This window comes from Bombus affinis, chromosome 10 (genome assembly GCF_024516045.1).
Source record: "Bombus affinis isolate iyBomAffi1 chromosome 10, iyBomAffi1.2, whole genome shotgun sequence".
Taxonomy (NCBI): Eukaryota; Metazoa; Arthropoda; class Insecta; order Hymenoptera; family Apidae; genus Bombus; species Bombus affinis.
Window position 1 is genome coordinate 12,494,098 of NC_066353.1, and position 19,290 is coordinate 12,513,387.

The window sequence follows — 19,290 nt, forward strand, 5'->3', positions numbered from 1 at the left end:
GACAAAGTCGCTGCAACGGATCTTTGCGTAAAAATGATGAATCTCCGAACTTGTGGCATTTCGATCATTTTTTTTAATACTTCGGTTCTGTTCCACGTGATTTTTTTTTCCTTTTATCGTTTTGTTCTCTATATTTATTTTTGAAATCATGGAAATATAATACGAAGGTATCTCGTTCCTCGATGTGATTTATTGATAATGAAAAAATATGTTAGGCAGTTTCGAGTGTTTTGTCAGTTGAGGGAGCTATCAGAATAAAAACGTAACAGGCATTGACGTTTTATAGCGATGTTTCAGCCGTTCGATATCTTTCAGCAATGTATTTGGAAAGAACTGGTGTTATTCAGGATTGAAGGTTCATTGCACTCGATAGGAAGCATTGATGAAAGGAGATCGAGGCTGGATGTTGGTTCAGACGTTTTATTTCCTGATTGTCGTTCGTTGCTCCTCATATTCGTCGCTCGTATTCGTTTGCACGTGATAATGTGAGAATAAATTAACGCACCTTCCAACACAGTATCGGTACGTATCGACTAATCATACGAATAATGTTTCTTTTAATAAACAAACATTAGGAATGAAATTGAAGAAGGGGGAATTAAGATAAAATTAGTTTATTAAATTATCAACGATAACAATAGCGAATAATAAAAGTCAAAGGATAACAATAACAACAAATATTTATTCAAACTCGATGGTTCACTTGCGAAACTGTATATACACCATAAAAGACTAATTAAAACAAGGTCAAGTCGTAGAGAGCGTAATAAAAATACTACGATGCCTATAATTACGAATTCTAATGAGTGTTAGGAGAAAAGGAAGGGAGAATAAAGTAGTTAATCGTATTATTATGGCCTCCTTCGCTGCATGAAAATCGGCATCAGCGTTACTCGAGCTACATTTGCATTTATACGCATAATGAATCGTTATAAACTTTCATACAGCACGCTCGCCTTCTTAACGATCGGCAATCAACGAAAACCAGATGCAACGGTCGTATTTATTACGGCGATCATGCGAAAAGAGTGAACATCGCACGGCTCATTGGCTATTCAACGCGTATCACAAGATAAAATCAACTACAAAGTATAATACGTTAACTCGACTGCTGTCCATAATTGTCCTACGTTCGTCGTTCCTTCATTTGCATGTCGGACAGCTTTCTTTTTTCTATGATAATTCCGTGAGAATTGGTCTTCGAATAACTTCCATCGAATCCATGAAATTTCCAGGTTTTCTTTTACGACGATAACGAGGCGAAAGCCGAAACTCGGGCGAACACGCTCACACACGCGCCAACACACGTACGCATACATATTCGTATGTAGGTAAATTGTCTCTAGCTAACATTCCTCCTTCCTGGATCGGTCCTTTGGGAACAATTTTACGAATTTTCCTCGACGATATTACGTACACTGAATTTCCTTGCATTCACTATAGTTTTCAATCCCAACACGAATGCCTAGCTTCTTTAGCATTTGTGACATCTTTCGAATCCATTGACGACCGGGTAATACGAATAGGAGTAGACCACTGTAACAGAAAGTATCGGAAGGAAATTATAATTATATTTGCAAATTATAAAATATAAAAGTAGTATGGATTTGACTGTGGAAGGCGAACTGGAGAAAAAGCGACAGAACTGTTCAGGATAACAGAAGAGCCACGTTCTCTGGATGCTGAGTATCGCATCATTCTGAGCTTCCGTGTGTCCGAGTTACGCAATGTTCACTAGTAACGAGATGCGGAGTAGAATATGGACGATAAGGTACACTATAGGTGACGCAAGATACTCGCAGCTCGCTTCCAATTAGCTATTATACTTACAGCTGCTATTCATGATAGTGATCGAATCTTTGCTTCGTGTATGTTCTTAGATATATCAGGAATTAAACAGGACACAGAAGACGTGGCGAAGTCTCGATAAGTCGCGAAGGAAAATTAGAAAAATCACGACGCCTGCGATCGAACGACTGAGAAATCGCAGACTCCGGTCTCTCGTCAGCTGCCGCATGATCGGAGAACCCGACACGAACCATCTCAGCAACGTCAGATCTTGGTGAGATCGCTTCGCGTGAAACTTCGCGTGCCAAGTAAACACACGGTGCAGGATATTCACGAGGTCTAACGCGATTCCAATTACCTGCGACTATTCTTCGGTTCTAGCCTCGTTGCAGTCTCATACGTTGCGCGATCTCGCTGACGGATCTTCTCCTCTGCGAGCTGCTTCTTCTTCGATACAAGCCATGAAGATTGAAATTAGCGTACGGCTGAAGCAGTCCCTGATTTTGCCAATACGGCGACGAGATATGCGGATTCCACAGTGGTATCTTCAGTGGTTCTTGCAGCGGATAAGAGTACGGCAGCAATGGCAAATTCTGCAAGTTCGTATGCGGTTGCAACTTGGGCAACTCCGCGGATATTTTAATCGACTCTATTTTCCGTGGGTCTGTGTCGATCGATAAGCTCGAGTACACGGACAGATCGTTGCCGCTCGTATCTCCGTTTAAAATCTGCAAGTTGCCTTTATCTGGAAGAGAGTATTGAATGTGTATCGGTGGATATTCGACGTTCTGTTGAATAGACAGCGGACTGTGATGGTTCGACGGTGAACCAGAAGCAAGCGAAGTGTAGTCGAGTCCTTTAACGTGATCGTAGCCGGACAACGGCGGTACTGAATTTGAATTCACGTTGTGATCGTGTTGATTAAAATTTTGATAGCTGTTTGCATTTCCTAACACGGTGTTTCCGATGTCTTCGTGGGACAGTTCCGGTGGTGGGCCGTAGTAATTGTCTTCGGAGTGTGTCACCGCAGGTTTTTGGGCGTCCAAGTCCGCTGTGTGCTGATCGTAACCGTAATCGTCCGGTTTCGTTGGTTTCACGATTAGAAGGCCCGCCTGGGCAACTGTAAATGTAACGTCTGTCAGTCGTGTCTGAGCGATAATCCTTCGTTTCATGAAGTTATGATAAATTCGTTAGAACGTTGAATATTAAATACGCTTAACCACATTCTATTGTATTAATAATCGCTACTTTTAAGCGTTAATAAGTACCTTTTTTTTTATCGATAAACGTTCGTTTTGCGCTTTCTTTTAATCGAAGTTCATGAAACGAAAAGTTAATCCGTTTAGTTGTTACTATGTAGCCGATCGTATGTACAAGTGTATTAGTAGGCACACTTTCTGTACAACTTTATCGATTTATAAACTCGATCATTTTGTGATACATCATTTTATCGACGTATTAAATCGTCAGTCAATGCATAAATTCGCACATCTCGATTAGTCCTGCGATGTTACACCTACATACAGTACACAGACAGTAGAACAGCCTATCCATGAAAAGCATAATTTTGCTCGCATGACATCATGACACTTGAAATAAAGTCCAGATATGCCAGATAGTTTTGGTCTTCCCATGCTAGAAAATGACTAGAAAGCGTAAATTACAAAGAGCTAGCACCGTTTAGGAATGGATGAAACAGAAACCGGTGAGAATACAGCACTCTATTATAATATTCCAGGATTAATACAACTTGTTTAAATACAAACTGGCAAACCTGTTTCACACAAGCATCCTATCGAAAGGATCGATGATCTTGTTGGGAGAAAGTCGCGTTAACGGTGTGATATATCGAAAGATTCAGAGCGAAAGTGGATTAACTTGGGATTTTGAAGATCACCGAAGAAAGAATCGTTCTCACGGAAGAGGCTAATTATTACGGGTGTCTCAAAGAGACCGTTGTCGTAGAAACGTGACACGTAGTAAAGAAGCATGTTACGATTGAAGAAGAATTCACAGTGGTGGGACCTGTGTTTAAGGCGCCGAATATGTACAGGGTGTTCCCAATTTAAATGTCAAGCTTTCACGAGCGTGTGGGCTATCGATAAACTAGGAAAGAAGAAGCAAAAATACTTTCGTTCTTTCGTTTATTTATTTGTTTACTCGCATTATCGCCACAAGTGGGCGTGAATAAATAATTTTGAAACCGAAAACTTCTTCGTTTCTTTGTCGAGATTTCCTCAAAAAAAAAAAAGAACGGAGCCAAAACGAGCAAATCTGGAATCGAATTGACGAAATTGAAATCATGAACACCCTGTATAACGAACGGCTGCGGAATTCAACATACCACTACGGGAATTCTTCCGCAGCCCATCTCTCTTCTCCGCTTTCCTCGTGCTCGTACACGGAGGAAAGTTCCGCAGATTACGATCTCATTTGAAAGCGAAGATCGCTCTTACTTTCTTTATTCCAAAACGCATAACAGTGTTCTCCAGAGATTCTACGCCTCTCACCGAATTCTTTTTACTAGAATACAAGGGCACCCTTACATATATAACGTACGTATGTATATACATGGAGCGTATCAAACGTTCGAATCAAGAATATAAGCGTATTTCGAGTTAACGAGTTAACGTTGCTATGTGGAATCGCAAATTGCATTCCAATCAAACGCAATGCCTTTGCAAATGAAACTTTAGAAAAGTAAGAGATTATTAATGTATTAGTATCGATGCTGCGGGGTTAATAACATGTTTCAATGATCGTTATTCACATCGAGAAGCCTTACCATCCGAGGATGAATCATAATTTCCGTTCTCCTGATACTCGTCATGAGGTTCGCCATATTCCTCGATACTGGGCGGTGGTCCATCGTAACTTTCTTCGTGACCTGTTCCGTTTCATTCCACTTTTAATTTCCAATTATCTTTAAGCTGATGTGTATATTAAATTAAAGTAATTTCACGACTTTTGGTAGCCAACTGCTCCGTAAATTATGTATATAATATCATTAAACTACATATCGTAAGTCAGAGACGCATAGAAAATTATTCGTTGTCTGTGTCTCGTGTTGATCATCAAGTTACCAACACGAGAATATTACACGTTAAACGACGAGAGTTTAAATTAGAGAATCACTCACCACCTTCCGGAGGATGATCGTACAAGTACCCAGGATGAGGTTGAGGAGGATGCACGGCACTCTTGACGATATTACGACCCAAGGTCGTGATAGCATCCCCGGTTTTAGTGATAATTTTGCTCTTGGCCGCAACAAGGTAAGCGCCCCCTTTCAGCAGCTGACCTTTCAAAGCAATCACACCGCCACTTATGGCTTTTACGGCTTGCATTAACGTGGTAATGATCGCCTTTTTGAAGTCCCACATGTCGAACGCCTTATCGTTGTACTATCATAGAAAAATTCCATTAACAAGGCACGTGTTGCGCAAATTAATCGAGATGCGATTTAATCTGTACTTTATTGAGTATTATATATTGCACGATACAGCTGGGATTATTATAAGAATGCCTCTATATTAATATAAGAACTATGCATACTATGGTAACGTGAACTATCTGTGTCACATTTTTCACACACCCGGTGTTCCTTCCGTCTTCTATTTAATATATAAAAAATGCGCGCTCCAACATTTTCAAATTACAATTCGACGTTCTTTGGAGATTCGGATCATTTCCTTAATCGTTGCTTCTATGTTGCTAATCAAACTCAATCACGACAGGTTCGAACGATCGCCGATGACATGTTACGGTCGACCTGTTTCACTCAACGTCGATTACACGAGCATCGTAATTTCACGATGGAAATTGCAAATTTCTATGCGGCCTGGTATTCGTGAATCGACTAATTGTGAAATACTGTTGCGCTCATTTGTAACAAACTTTTGTAGATCGTATAAAAAGAATGAAAGTTTCGCCATACCCATTATATACTCGGAAGAATTTCATTCGACAACGATTCGTAATTGACACGTTTCCTATTTCCATCGTGAAATTCGTTCAGCGTGAAATATTTTCTACGATTAGCTAAGGGGCGTGCGAAGACAAGAGCCAGCTAAAGATTTCCCTCCTTAATTGCAACCTGAACGACCCACATAATGATGTCTTTTTCGTGCAGCTAATATATCGATATAATCGTTTGTACTAATGTTTCTACATCTGTCATTCTACTCTACATCGTTTTCGCCAAAAAACGACTGAGCGTTTGATGATAGCTCACGGGTTCGTTTAAAGAAAGCTCCATAAATTTCGGAATTTCTTTGCTTCTTTTTTTTCGTCAAATCAAACCGTTGTCATATCGAAACACAAACGAACTTTCTACGCAGATGAATTCACTTTCACCTGAAGCTAATTACGTAAAATTCGCTATAAAGGCCTTCATAATCTCGTTTATACCAAATACCAGCATTGCTGATATCCGCTCGTTCCGTTATGCGCATACATCAACTTCCGCCAGCATGCAATTCGTTTGGAAATTTTTCACGAACATTTCCTTCGATATAGAACTGAAAACTGCATTTTCATTGCTCGCCAATGTGCGGCGATCGACACCGATCCATCTCATACAAAATTAATTGCGACCGCGTATCTCAATCGAACCCGCTCGTTTTAATTTTAACTTGCCAATGTCTACATAGTTACCGAGTAAACTTGTCCATATTCTGGTTTCGGCTTTGGTTTATCGTCGCCCGAACTCGTCTGGGAACTCTGCGCCGAGATCGAGGAAGATCCTTTCGAAGCGCTGCTGGATGCGCTCACCAGCCCACTGATTATACCTTTGGCTATGCCACCGATCAGGCTGCCAGATCCTTTTAGAATCGATCCAGAGTCAGATCCAGATCCAGACGATTCTGAATTTCCTTCGTCGTGCTCTCCGTATGTATTATGCCCGTATCCTGTGTACTCGTGCGCGTATCCGTCTGGTGGCGACTCGTATCCATCACGATCGTATATCTCGCGTTTCGATCCTGATCGCTTTATCCTATCCTGCATGAACGCCATGTATTTCTGGTTTGCCAGCATCTCGATCATAGCTCGATTCCCGCCAACTCGATCTATGACGTCTCTCTGTAGATTTTCTGGAAGAAGCCGATAGATCTCCAAGACTTGTTGGTCGCTGAGTTTGTTAATTGCGGGGTTGTTGGCCGCATTTTCCAGCAGCTGCCACTGTTCGTCGATTGTCCCTTGGTCTGTCGATGTTCTTCGATAGGGGGCTAATCGCTCGAGTTGCGCCGATGCACGTGCTCGCAACGCTTTTTCGTTCGAGTCTGTGCTTCCCGATAGAACGACGACGACGGTACAGCCGAGAGTGAACAGCCACAGTAACTGAAATTCATTGGAACGTGATTATCGATATTGTCTTATCGTTTTTAACTCATTCGAAGCCAATGGAAATTCGAGTAGATCGTTTATCCCTTTGGAAACGAATATTCAGCGTTGTTGATGCATACGGTGGTTGCCATAAGCATTTGCGCACTACCGTATTTATTACGAATTACGATAGGAAGGAAGTTTCGAATGAGTTAAAAGACAATTAGAAGGATATTTAGGATTGTACTCGCTGTACTTGTTTGAAGATATTTGGACGGTATATTGGATCAATGGTATATGCAATGCCTAACAGGGCATCGCAGCGTAACATGTTAGTAAGTTTATAAATCAGTGAAACATGTAGCATTGGAACGTGAATGCGACAAGTAGAGCGGCTCTTGGTGAAAGTCATACGAAGACGCGTGTCTTAGCTATGTCTATGTATGTGATTGCAGCGACGATCAACGATCTTGACAGAATTACTGGTTTCGCAAACTGTATCGAGAGAAAAAGAAACTAAGAAATTGACGACGAGTGTTGTCAATCAAAAGCATGAAAAACCTCGATACAGATCGAAAGTCGATCGTTTGTCTGTTTCCGAAGTTCCAATCTAAAAGTTGCAATTGAGCTTCACGCCTCTCGAATTTTTACCAAGTTTCACGGTAATTCTTTTCCTGATAGCCTATGCTCTGATTTTTTAGAAAATAGCCTAAAGATTTTTCAAGAATTTTTCTTTCTTGTATTTCGAATAAAATAGGATAAATAGTCCCGTACGATCATAAATTGCAAGCAAAACGAACTCACGCTCGTTGCAGAGATTCAGTAGAAATCTCCAGCGATCTACATTCCTCATTCGCTTGCAAAAATCGAATAAACAAATGCTCAACTGCTACTTGAAAATAAAAATTCCAGTTTGCAGAATCATCCTCGTCTACGTTCAACTGCACCATCCTTTTCTTGGATAAATAACGTTGCAAGTTTCGCTAAAAATTGTAGAAACATCGACTCGCGTTTCAAACTCACATTTTCCTCCAAGATAGATTCTTTATCCCATTAAGAAGAACCGGTGTTTTGAACATTTCAATCGAGCCACAAGTTCAATGGAAATAAAGTTTTTTACAATTCTGTAACGACTCGTGCCGAAGTGATAAACACCGTGAAACTTATTTCCGTATTTTTAGCCTAACGACTCGAGGGGAATGTGAATTATCTCAGCCGGACGAAAGTGATCAAAGTGTCCTTGTCCTTGCACTTGGTGGTGCCAACGTTTGACCTAGTTACCAAAGGCTCCAGCTTGCGTTACTCTCGACACGATTTCTAAAAAGCGTCTAGCCAGCCGGTACATCATAAAAACGTCACCTTGGGCACCAAGATCCGATTCCTTGGAAAGAAAGGTACCTGTCCGGTCGAAGAATCTGCCTATCGCGAAAATCATTTCCTGTTATACCTGTTATATCGATACGAACGAATACTTCGCCACGATCTTTCGTCATCCATTTTAACTTTCATCTTGGGAACCGCCACAACTTTCATATTTTTGTTACTTTTATTTTTAAACTAAACGCTTAAAGACTTCTGTTATATTCGTTTATTTAACAGCGACAAATGTTTTCTTCGTCGGAAGAAAGTTCGTAAAGTGCCGTCTTTGGAATGGAAAATTTGCGGCGGAAAAATCGTACGTAGGAAAAATCGAGTGGAATACTTTCGCAGAAAGGATAATGCGAAGTAAAACGCAAGACGATATTTAGTATTGTGTTGAGAGAGATAGTTTTAGTTATCAAACGAATAAACGCGATTTCTCACGGGTAAGCGACCGCTCGTTAATGACAATGATCGTCGCGTTTCTTCACACTTTTACCTTCTAAACATCGCGAGATCGAAGGCGCCAGAACAAAATGCAATTCTCTACGTTGCCGCGTGTGCATCTCGGGAAGAACATATCCATGAGTGGAAACAAATATCCTTTACTTTCACATGGATTTTAATCGCAACGCCTCGACCCTCGATCGCGCCACAGGAAGCGAAACCGCAAAGAGATCGCCTTATAAAACGATCTTATAAATCGAATTTCAGACTGAAGTAACATCGATCTTATCAAGAGGAAATTTTAAGAACAATGGAAGTCCATTGGGTCCGAAATCCTGGACTCATTGGAGCATAAACAGTACTCGTACGTATAACTAATCCTTCTTCTTTAAACGACTTTTCGTTCGCGTAATGATAGAAGTTCAACGTCCAGATAATCGGATTCAATCGGCAGGAGTACATATTTAATTCAGGCATTGATTAAGATTTCTTTGCTAAAGTAGAATTCGAATAAATGGAATTTGCTCGTGGTGAATTTTCAAATTGATAAGTATAATTAATTCGCGCAAATGTAAATTATATTTCAGGATTTCTAAGGTCTTCTTCTTGACAAGGTCGGTACGGGCCCATTAATCGGTTCGAGCAAAAAAGGGAAGAGTAAGATTTTTGATAGAAAAATGAGCACTTCACATATGAACCGAAAGAAATTCGGTACACAATGATCTTGAGACGCGTACCTTCATCGTTGACTTTCACGGTAGATCGGTAAAAGGATCACGGCACTCTCACTGAACTCACTGGCCATCGCCATCGAGTATTTCCTCTCTTTATACTGACTCCCACCTTGTTAGCTTTTACGGGAGAGCGTTGCCCACTACGAGAATGTTTTTGTTTTTTTCCAAAATTTGGAAGCGAATTTCTTTTCCTTTCGTTTATAAGAAGGTTAAGCCGATTCATCGAGATCCGTAGATCCGTATCTGGTGAAATTTTCTAATGCTCAAACATCATTTTTCCATTTAGTTCTTGCCTCCAAATGTTCTCATTAATGCTGCAACTATTTCCATTATTTCTATGATTTACATTAATAGCAAGTATTTATGTAAATTTGGTTTTAAATATATTGCATAGCAAAGATCGGAGGGGGTAAATATAAAGCTTCGTCCTATAAAACGATCGTCTTTCCAAAATTAAGACATCGCTTGACTTTATTTAGAAACTGAGAATTAGAATTAGAACTGCCACAGATATCGCTAATTATCAATTATTCTATGGAGTTTCCATCGGATAGGATAATTCTATTTAAAGCTATTCGTCGTGTCTGCGCTTCGTCGTCATCCTGTGTCTTCCGCGAGTTTGCCGTGCACTTTGGAAATTTGCCAATCGTGTCAATGGCTTACTTTCTTCCGTTGCACCCAGACGATGCGTCCAAAATTCATAGTCTATCATGCACGCTATATTATGCTGAAATACGATTCGGGAAGCGTAACGGAGAACCTTAAAGGAGAGGAAGAAGCGAACGCGCGTTCCTTTTCCTATTCAAGTTCCTCAGTCGAAGCACGCTAATGAAAGCGATTTCAGTGAAATGCAGGTACATCCCTCGGAATAATGAATAGCCCGATTTTCATCGGGCCGCTCATTGGTTTTCATATTTTCCCTGTTCCTGCTTCGCTCTACGTGAACAACATAATCGGCTACTTAAGCAATGACGTAACTAGAACCTCGTTAAGCTTACGTTCATACGTATTCGATGGGAAACTCGACAATGAAGGATAGAAAAGAATAGGAAATGATTTATATTTTAATGACATTTAATACTTCGCGATGTAGCAGAATATATAGAAATCTTCAAACGATAAATTTTCAACTACGTAATAGCTATACAGATAATTGTAATAATAAATATCTATCCATAGAGGAAATCTATATGATATGGTATAAGAATTATCGATTTCTAGTCTAATGCACCGAGTTGAACTCCGAACTGAATATGCCGAATAGAAAGCAAAGCAAATCGGCGGAATTCTACCATTATTTGTATCCGGTTACACGTATAGGTATTCACGATGAATGGTTATTCTTACGCAGTCGAAACACGAAAGTCATCTAATTCGTGGCAAGGTAATTCCGATGATTATATCGGTCGACACAATTTGTTGCGCGTAATACGTTCTCGTGAATTTCTTTATTTTTTTAATTAATTTCACGAATAATTATCCTGCCGTGATACCTATATTTTCTATGTCACGTTTACGCACGGCTCAGTTACTTTGAATTATTATTAAGAATTATGACGAACGAATCGACTTTTATATCTACAGCCACGTGCAAATTAAAATGGTCGTGTCTCTTTACGTAAGTACATGGTATGGAGACAATTAGATAGAAGCACCGCGAGATAATGTCACGAGAGGAAACGATCTATCCTGAAGTGAGAGAAATCGTTGTACGTTGATGCGGAGGTATAAATATGAGGCGAGACGAAGAAGAATAAAAAAGGCGCGTGAAAGGTGAAGCGTTAGACTAGAATGTCCGCTAATGATAAAAATAGAGGTTCCAGTGAAATTATAATGTGTGCCGAATATGAGCATTAACTAGACAGAAAGTAGAATAGAATAAAAAATAGTTGCATCTGTCAATGTAGAAAGCTAAACATGTTGCTATGCAATCTGTGTTGATAAGTGGAGCTCCGCATTTCGTAAACGATTGATAAAATATTTCTGCACTTTGATCGATATGCTCCTGTGATTCTAACGTATTGTCATGTTAGAAAAAGATAAAATAAAATAAAGATGACCATAACGTAACCACAAAGATCGCATAAAGGCAATTTTATTGAATCGAGTAAGACGAGTATTTATTATAAATGATCGCACTGGGTATTAATGCATCGTGTTTCGTTTATTAATGTACATTACACGTGTTCTGTAATAAGAAAATGCAATATAAATATAGGATACATATCCATAATATTTATATTTAATATCACGTTACACATGGCATCCATTTGTCCTCATCATTTTAATCTCTTATGAGAATTAAATGAATGTAAAAATTTGTCAACTTTGAATTCGACATGACAGCAACAATTTGCTGGGAATGCAAAGTAATCGTTGGTTATCGTACCATTGTCCGTCAATGACAAGAGTTGGCGATATATGAACTTCTGTTTGCACTTTGTATAGTATCCTTCGGCGAAACCATCGATCACTTTGCATGGTCGGCTCTCTTCCCTATTATTAAATTAAATTGAAATTTCAGAATAAATTTATTATCTTCGTATTTATCGTAAACCGAACAGAACAGAAACTGATATAAAATTGATAAAATGATACTTACACGCATGTCTCGATGCGTACAGCTTGTACCAAGTCTTCATGGTTTATGATATACTTCCATTCCAAATTTTTCGTTATTCCTGATTTAGGAAATATAAGTTGCTCCTACGATAACCAAGGAAGTCTTGATTTCAACATAATTATATCAATAACATTAGAATATTGAAGTATCGATCAAGTCGTTAATTTACCGTTGACAAACAAAGTGGTTTGTCCTCCAGTTCATCCCCGTATCCTGGTAACGAATCTATCTGTTAAATAAAAAAAGGCTACATATGAAAGCGTGTGAATACCAATTAAGAAATGTACCATTATCGTAATTAGCTAGAACTAAACTGCCAGCACGCTGAGTCGAGGCATAGTGTGAATTGCTTGTAATGTGTAAAATTGATCGGGAATGAGGTTCTTTTTGAACATTATTATAGAGCATTTTATTATTCTATAATACGGAACGAGGTGTGGCAGCTTGGAGAAAGCATGTAGATTTTGGATGCGTGAAGGGGAAAACTGACGTTTATTATACCAGTGAAGGGACATTTAAACACTGGAAGGTTTGCAGAAAAATTGATACAAAAAGTCTGGGCGTGGAAGAAATACGGAAGGGAAAGCGGAAATTGTCGAATGGCCAAAAAGGATAGAAAAAGATAGAATCGAAGGAGAAACGAGCAAAAGGGGCAATGTGCAAAGCGTGAAATGCAAATAGTAGTCAATGAAATAGTTTAAGGTAGTTTTAAGGAACAAAAACGCCTTACAGCAAACCAAAGACAGTTCTAGAATAGGAACATTCGATGCATCGCCAAAGAAATAATTACATAAGACAGATTCGGTAACAGTGTGCGATGAAGATAACGTATATCTTGTAATACATACATGTACATGTATATATGTAACCAAGTGCAATTTCTATGTTAATAAGCTAAAATGAATAGTAGTTTATTAACTACTACCAGATACGATTATTCGATGGTAATATGAAAAGACGAGAAAAGTCAAAGAATTGCATGTATCCTGTGTCATAATATCCAATTACTAAGACAATGAATCCGATCGTGAAATTTACGAACATCATCCACGGTAGCATAATCTTGAAGATGGGGATTCTTTCCTAATTCCCTCGACACTATATCGCTTGGATAATACAATGTATTTTCGCAATAGGTTTTATCCTCGCAAATCGGAACCGGTTTGTACACTGAAACATAGCTTCGTTAAAAAATCGTTTCTAGCAAAGGTATTTTCAGGAAAGATATTTATTCCAATATGTAGTTTAAGTATATTACGTTGCCAATTATCACTTTGTATCGTCTCGTATGTAGGAGAGGTCATTGAGAAGGGAAGTATAAGCTGCAAAAGGTTTTAAGTAATTATAATTCCTATAAAATAGCAGTTAAATAAAAATTGCGATGATTCTTCATTATCGTGTACATTAACGATGCGATGATATTCAGAGTATGAATATCATCATTGAATCGTTCCTACGATTTTCTGTATCTGATAAGGAAATTATCGAAGAAGCGAAGATATTATAGCAGCTCGGAAGAGTTTTAAATAAATTGAAATGATAAACCCCGACGTCTAATCTTATCTACGAATTTTGTAAATATGTGCTTAATTTATTGAGTAAGATTCTTTGTTCGCTTTACAGTTTCGAGATTTGGTAATTATTATGAATATCATGGTAGAAGATCAGATTAATAATATTAAATTAAAGATATTTCCTTGGGAAAAACGTTTCAAAAAAATTATAATGATCTCACCAGTAAGAATCCAATTCGGTTTAGTAACATCTTCGAACGAAAAGGCGATTTAGAATTTTCGCACTAATAAATAATGGGAACTTTCTTTTGTTAAATAAGCAAATAAACTAAAAATTCAACTGGAAGCATACGGAAAACAGTTCCTTCTTTTAATGTTTTTTTCGGCTTTGGTAACGATTTGGTGTTGTTCTATTTTTGAAAATTATAGATGTACTTTAAAATCGCTATCTGTGGTTTGAGTTAATTATTCTAAAGAAATACATTTGCTTTCGTGGCTTTTCAACAACTGATCTCGTACTCACAGTTTTATATCAATATCCACGAGGAAAATAAGATTACGATCACTTTGTATACTTTATTTGTTTTTTCTATTATACTTTCAATGATTTAACTAATAAATTAATAAATCAGTTAATAAATTAACAATGTGTTTGTTATCTCAAAATAATTAATTTTATAGTTTCACATTAGAATCAGTAAATAAACGTTACAGTTGCCACTATATATTTCTGACAACTTTCTGATGTACTTAGAAATCAGCTTAAACCCTTAGATGACTCACCTTGTATATAACAATGTATGCAATAGAATAACTAACATTAACAAAGATTAAAATGCTTTATTTATATGTATTGTACGCACATTCAAATATACAGCACAAAGCGCCAGGCATAATCACCAATGAAAAGGAAATTTGGTAAGGAAATTTAAATAAATGAAAAGAATATTTTTAAAATAATTTCCAAACTACAAATTCTAATTAACGTTAGTATCTGTAATTATTAAAGATGTATTTTATTAATTAAATTTTGTTTTCTCTCTTTTGTACTACCTGTACTAACTGTTATAAGAAAATTACTAGCCGCTGCTATATTTCCTTAAATGTCCCTATTTACGCTAAGTTAGGTACACTAGTGTGAAGTAAACTGCAGTTACTGTCGTTAAAGTGCTTCAGTTCGCTCGATTTCGCATTGCGTCCAAAGAAAATCAGAAAAATGTCGAAGAGGAATCCAGGGGACGAATATAGAAAAGGTTTTATTCATTTTATTTATAATCGTATCAGTCGCATTTGGTAAAATAACATTTACTTCGTACCTTGCAGAAAATGGATAGTGTTCTAGTCTTGATTTGTTTTCGTTATTGATTTCATGCCCACAATCTTTAATTATGGAAACACCAAATTCTAAATATGTAATTTAGAAAATCTATTACGAAGCAGTTTTAGAACAAAACTAGACGTGCAAATCGTATTTTTATTTTCTAAATCTCGTTTCTTACTTTTCATGTATCGTTTTTGGATGTACGCATCCTACAACCATGTGCCAAAGGATGCTTCACAATAATAAAAACGGATTGAATGTTAACCTTATGTAATAAAATTATCAAGTAAATATACATATATCGTATATCGTATTGTTATAAATAACTTTAGGACATGTATGTTACATACACACTTGTTTCTTCTTCATCATCATTTATTGATTTCATTTGTTTTTGAATTTTATTCGGAATTACAAGAAACTTGTGCTAAGCATGCCGCTTAAATATTTCCGGTTAAAAGATACAATGTTGTTTAACTTGATCTGAACTTTGCCAGTGTTTGACGTTGTCAGGGTCAAGTGTGTACAGAGCAGAGGACTCCAGGGGAGATGACAGAGGAAGGGATCGTTCACCGATTAGATCAGATGACCGTTGTGAGGCTGGTAATTACAATCAAAGTGATGCCAAGAAACAGAAGCTGGCATTTGGATTTGGGAAGAAAAGTGGGACAGAACAAAAGAAGGGTATTCAGATAAAGCTAGGCTCTACATCAGTAAGTAGTAATGTATAAATTGAAGAAAACATATATATATTTGTTCTTACGAGAACTGTATTTTAGAAACCCACTGTAAAGGCAACACCAATCCAGAGGCCAACAGTAGCTTCTGTATTCAATGCAGATGAAGAAGATGAACCCGAGGAAATGCCAGCAGAAGCAAGGATGAGGATGAGAAATATTGGAAGAGAAACACCAACTTCTGCTGGTCCAAATTCATTTGGGAAAACAAAGCAAGGATTTTGCGATTCCAAAAAAATATTTGAAAAGACGCTCAAAAAAGCAATGGAGGAAGCAAATAAATGATTCCTCCCTTGATGTACTGGGCAATTATTGTTAATTGTATATTAATTTTACAAAAAAGATGCAACAATAGCGGAATTCTTGCTACAGTTATATGCAAAATATTTTTATCAATTTTATGCATTAATAGCAGGCACTAGATACAAAGTTTCTCTTCATATTTAACATCACATTTTGGAAAATAAATATTAGCTATTGTTTAGTATTGGCTAATATTAAGACTGCACTTGAAAGTGTATGATTTCTTTGTGTATCTCATGTGGGACTCTACAAATACATTTAACTTGTGTAATTTTTACATTGTTCATTATTATTATATTAATTTTGAATCATGTAATAAGAAATTTTTAAAGTGACTTGTTTAGGAATGATAGGAAGTTTAAAATAATTTATCTTGTAACTTGTAGAATAAATGATATAAATAAAAAGCAGTTAATATCGATTTTATACTTTATTTTATTTAAAATTTACATAGTAATTTATTTCCTGTTTTGTTGGCCCTGACGCAGATCCTAAACAGAACAAAGATATGATACAATAAATGTACATCAAAAAATTGATGATGAAATTAATAATATACATAACTATGTAATTTAATAATAATTACCCTGGGGAAATTACGAACTGGAGGTGTCCTAATACGACGATTTGCCTTTGATCTGTTGCGAACTACTTTTGAGTGAATAGCACAAGAAACGCAATAGTGCAACTTGGCATACAACTTTGGAAGTTGATATGCAGAATAAAAGCTTGCTTCTGTGATATCTCTTACAGCAGCTGCTTCTACGATATTACGAATAACGAATTTTTTAATTGCTTTATCTTTTGGTACACAGCGTGCACAATTAGTACAACGGACAGGGTTTACATGGCCACGGCCATGCTTGGCACGTCCACCATTCCTGCGTTTGCAAGTCTGAAAATAGAAAAGTGAAATAGACAACAATAACAGTGATATGGAATATTGATGCCTACTAAGGTGGATAGATAATTGTTAATTACGTTTATAACTTTTTCTTCTAAGGTTTAAAATTATTAGTAATATACATGGAGGTTATGTATAAAATATAAACATACAAATATTCCTAACATGTAATACTCAAAATACAAATATTAGATTTCAGTGTATTTTGTTCTTAGTTTTGAAAAAATTATAGTTTATTTAAAAATGATATTCTACGAATATACACAATGTGAGAACCACATGGTCAACAATCATTCTGCACTTTCATATTTCACGAATACATCACCGTTAATACTGACTATATTATGTAAAACTGCGTCCTACGCACTAGTTTTTTTATTAATATTATATATTAAACAAATACTCTATGCACAATATCGCAAACTAATAGAATTATACATGATAAATAAGAAATACTTACCATTTTCTTCCGTCACTTGTTGGAGAAAGATCGGAAACAATGTTCAATGACGTTAAATGAAGTTGGCAAGTCAAATCAATGTACTTCCGTTTATGTTAAGTTGGCATTCAGTTTCAGATTGCGTTTGAATCGTGATACTCGCGCGCTTTGAATTTTTATTAATTTAATGCTATTTGTTTGTTTAATGTTAAGCGTTAATGCATGTGTGACGTTTATCAAATGAAATATATCACAAAGAAGGAATTAAGGTAATATAATACTGTAATTCGCATATTTCGAACATTACTTGTAGAAAATTGTGTCATTCAATATCATAGATTTCATATATTTTCAAATGTATAATACGGAACATAAATCATAAAAAGATATATAGATCGATAATATTTATTAGAAAAGCTGAAATGCATTGTAATATATTATCTGATATTACCAGATATTACGAAACATTGATCAAGTAATCTAACTAAAACAATTTTTGGACAATACTTTACCATTAAATATTTATAGCTTAAATAAAATTTGATTGTCCGTGATTAAAGTGAATAAAAGTTTTATGTAATACGAATTTTGAGCAATTACAATTTAGCCTAGCGTCTTTCTGAACTTCTAGTGACAATACATGCGTGCTTACACTTTAAAATGGATATATTGCATAGTGACAAAATGGAGAAGTTATGCTCAACATTACAAATGATAGATGGATAAAAGCAATATAATTTTGCAACGAAAAGAAACGTTCTAAATTAACTTTGTTTAGTTGTTGTATGTTGTATATTTTCTACGATGCATTTTAGTGTATTAAAACAATAACAAGTTTTTAAATAAGATACATTTTATACAATTTTTATGATTGTATCATTAGGAGGATACATTACGTACTGTTTTTAATTTTTTGTAACCTATTTTATTCTATTTGTATTCTCTGTAATTTTATATTTTGAATTTTGCACACAATGGTAGAAGAGGTTGTTAATTCCACTAATAAACCAAAGGTATGTTCATCTTGTGGTGATAGCGCTATCATTGTTAGCATGATTAGAATTTGATCAATTGTTTATAAAAGAAATGCAGCAATTAAGGGTATAAAACCTTTATGTTGATTGTAAATGAATTGGATATTGTAGAACAAAACTGCTAGACCTCGTCCTGTTTATTTATGGAATGTGTTAGATGTACAAAAATGGTTGAGGAGGCATTGCAGTGATTATTATCAATTATATCATGAAAAGTTTCTATATGTAAGTATTTAAATTATTTAAACACAGGGAAATATATAGTTTCTGTATTTTATATACTTCTGCATTGATCGACATTGATCAATATTATTTGTGTTTTTTAAGCACGATATCACTGGAAGGGTCTTGTTAAGAATAAATGAAAATATTTTATTGAGACTTGGAATTGATAATGAACAACATAGAATGGATATTTGGCGGGAAATAATGAAATTGCATCTTAAAACAGATATGTTAGAGATTAAAGATATTGAACGACGTAATAATATGAATTTTGATTAATATGTTGCATGAGATAGAACTTTATTTTTTTATAATAACTTGTGATAAATTATATTTTATATTTTTTATTGATAATGTTACAATATTAGTAGCTTTTAAATCAAATGTATTAAATGATTGTACTTTTATATATATTTACAATAAAGTATTTGATACCTTGGGTATATTATTGTCTCTGATATTATGAATTACAAGAAAATATGAATGTATGGGAATAAGGAAGTTTGCAAACAGGATTTGATTGTGTAGTAAATTCTT

The 19,290-nt window shown here is 36.2% G+C and overlaps 5 protein-coding genes across 5 annotated transcripts; 2 read left to right on the forward strand and 3 right to left on the reverse strand.

The window, feature by feature from the left end:
* Window positions 1-662: 662 nt before the first annotated feature.
* LOC126921130 (uncharacterized) lies at window positions 663-9,778 on the reverse strand. Its single transcript, XM_050732390.1, has 6 exons — window positions 9,657-9,778; window positions 6,445-7,128; window positions 4,928-5,192; window positions 4,574-4,675; window positions 2,147-2,908; window positions 663-1,536 (listed from the first exon to the last, which is right to left on the reverse strand). The coding sequence occupies exons 1-5, from the start codon at window positions 9,660-9,662 to the stop codon at window positions 2,166-2,168; spliced, it is 1,800 nt and encodes a 599-aa protein (XP_050588347.1). The 5' UTR covers window positions 9,663-9,778; the 3' UTR covers window positions 663-1,536; window positions 2,147-2,165.
* A 1,954-nt stretch (window positions 9,779-11,732) lies between these two features.
* Window positions 11,733-14,307, reverse strand: LOC126921140 (uncharacterized). Its single transcript, XM_050732410.1, has 7 exons — window positions 14,012-14,307; window positions 13,507-13,598; window positions 13,319-13,445; window positions 12,446-12,505; window positions 12,256-12,359; window positions 12,043-12,149; window positions 11,733-11,841 (listed from the first exon to the last, which is right to left on the reverse strand). The coding sequence occupies exons 1-7, from the start codon at window positions 14,039-14,041 to the stop codon at window positions 11,831-11,833; spliced, it is 531 nt and encodes a 176-aa protein (XP_050588367.1). The 5' UTR covers window positions 14,042-14,307; the 3' UTR covers window positions 11,733-11,830.
* Window positions 14,308-14,896: 589 nt separating this feature from the next.
* LOC126921141 (PEST proteolytic signal-containing nuclear protein-like) lies at window positions 14,897-16,572 on the forward strand. Its single transcript, XM_050732411.1, has 3 exons — window positions 14,897-15,043; window positions 15,625-15,824; window positions 15,891-16,572. Exons 1-3 carry the CDS (start codon window positions 15,007-15,009, stop codon window positions 16,131-16,133), a joined length of 480 nt encoding a protein of 159 aa, XP_050588368.1. The 5' UTR covers window positions 14,897-15,006; the 3' UTR covers window positions 16,134-16,572.
* On the reverse strand, window positions 16,569-17,660 carry LOC126921143 (40S ribosomal protein S26). The gene is made up of 3 exons (XM_050732414.1): window positions 17,516-17,660; window positions 16,738-17,046; window positions 16,569-16,642 (listed from the first exon to the last, which is right to left on the reverse strand). The coding sequence occupies exons 1-3, from the start codon at window positions 17,516-17,518 to the stop codon at window positions 16,610-16,612; spliced, it is 345 nt and encodes a 114-aa protein (XP_050588371.1). The 5' UTR covers window positions 17,519-17,660; the 3' UTR covers window positions 16,569-16,609.
* Window positions 17,661-18,148: 488 nt separating this feature from the next.
* Window positions 18,149-19,196, forward strand: LOC126921144 (protein aveugle). Its single transcript, XM_050732415.1, has 3 exons — window positions 18,149-18,507; window positions 18,640-18,753; window positions 18,856-19,196. The coding sequence occupies exons 1-3, from the start codon at window positions 18,469-18,471 to the stop codon at window positions 19,030-19,032; spliced, it is 330 nt and encodes a 109-aa protein (XP_050588372.1). The 5' UTR covers window positions 18,149-18,468; the 3' UTR covers window positions 19,033-19,196.
* Window positions 19,197-19,290: the final 94 nt, after the last annotated feature.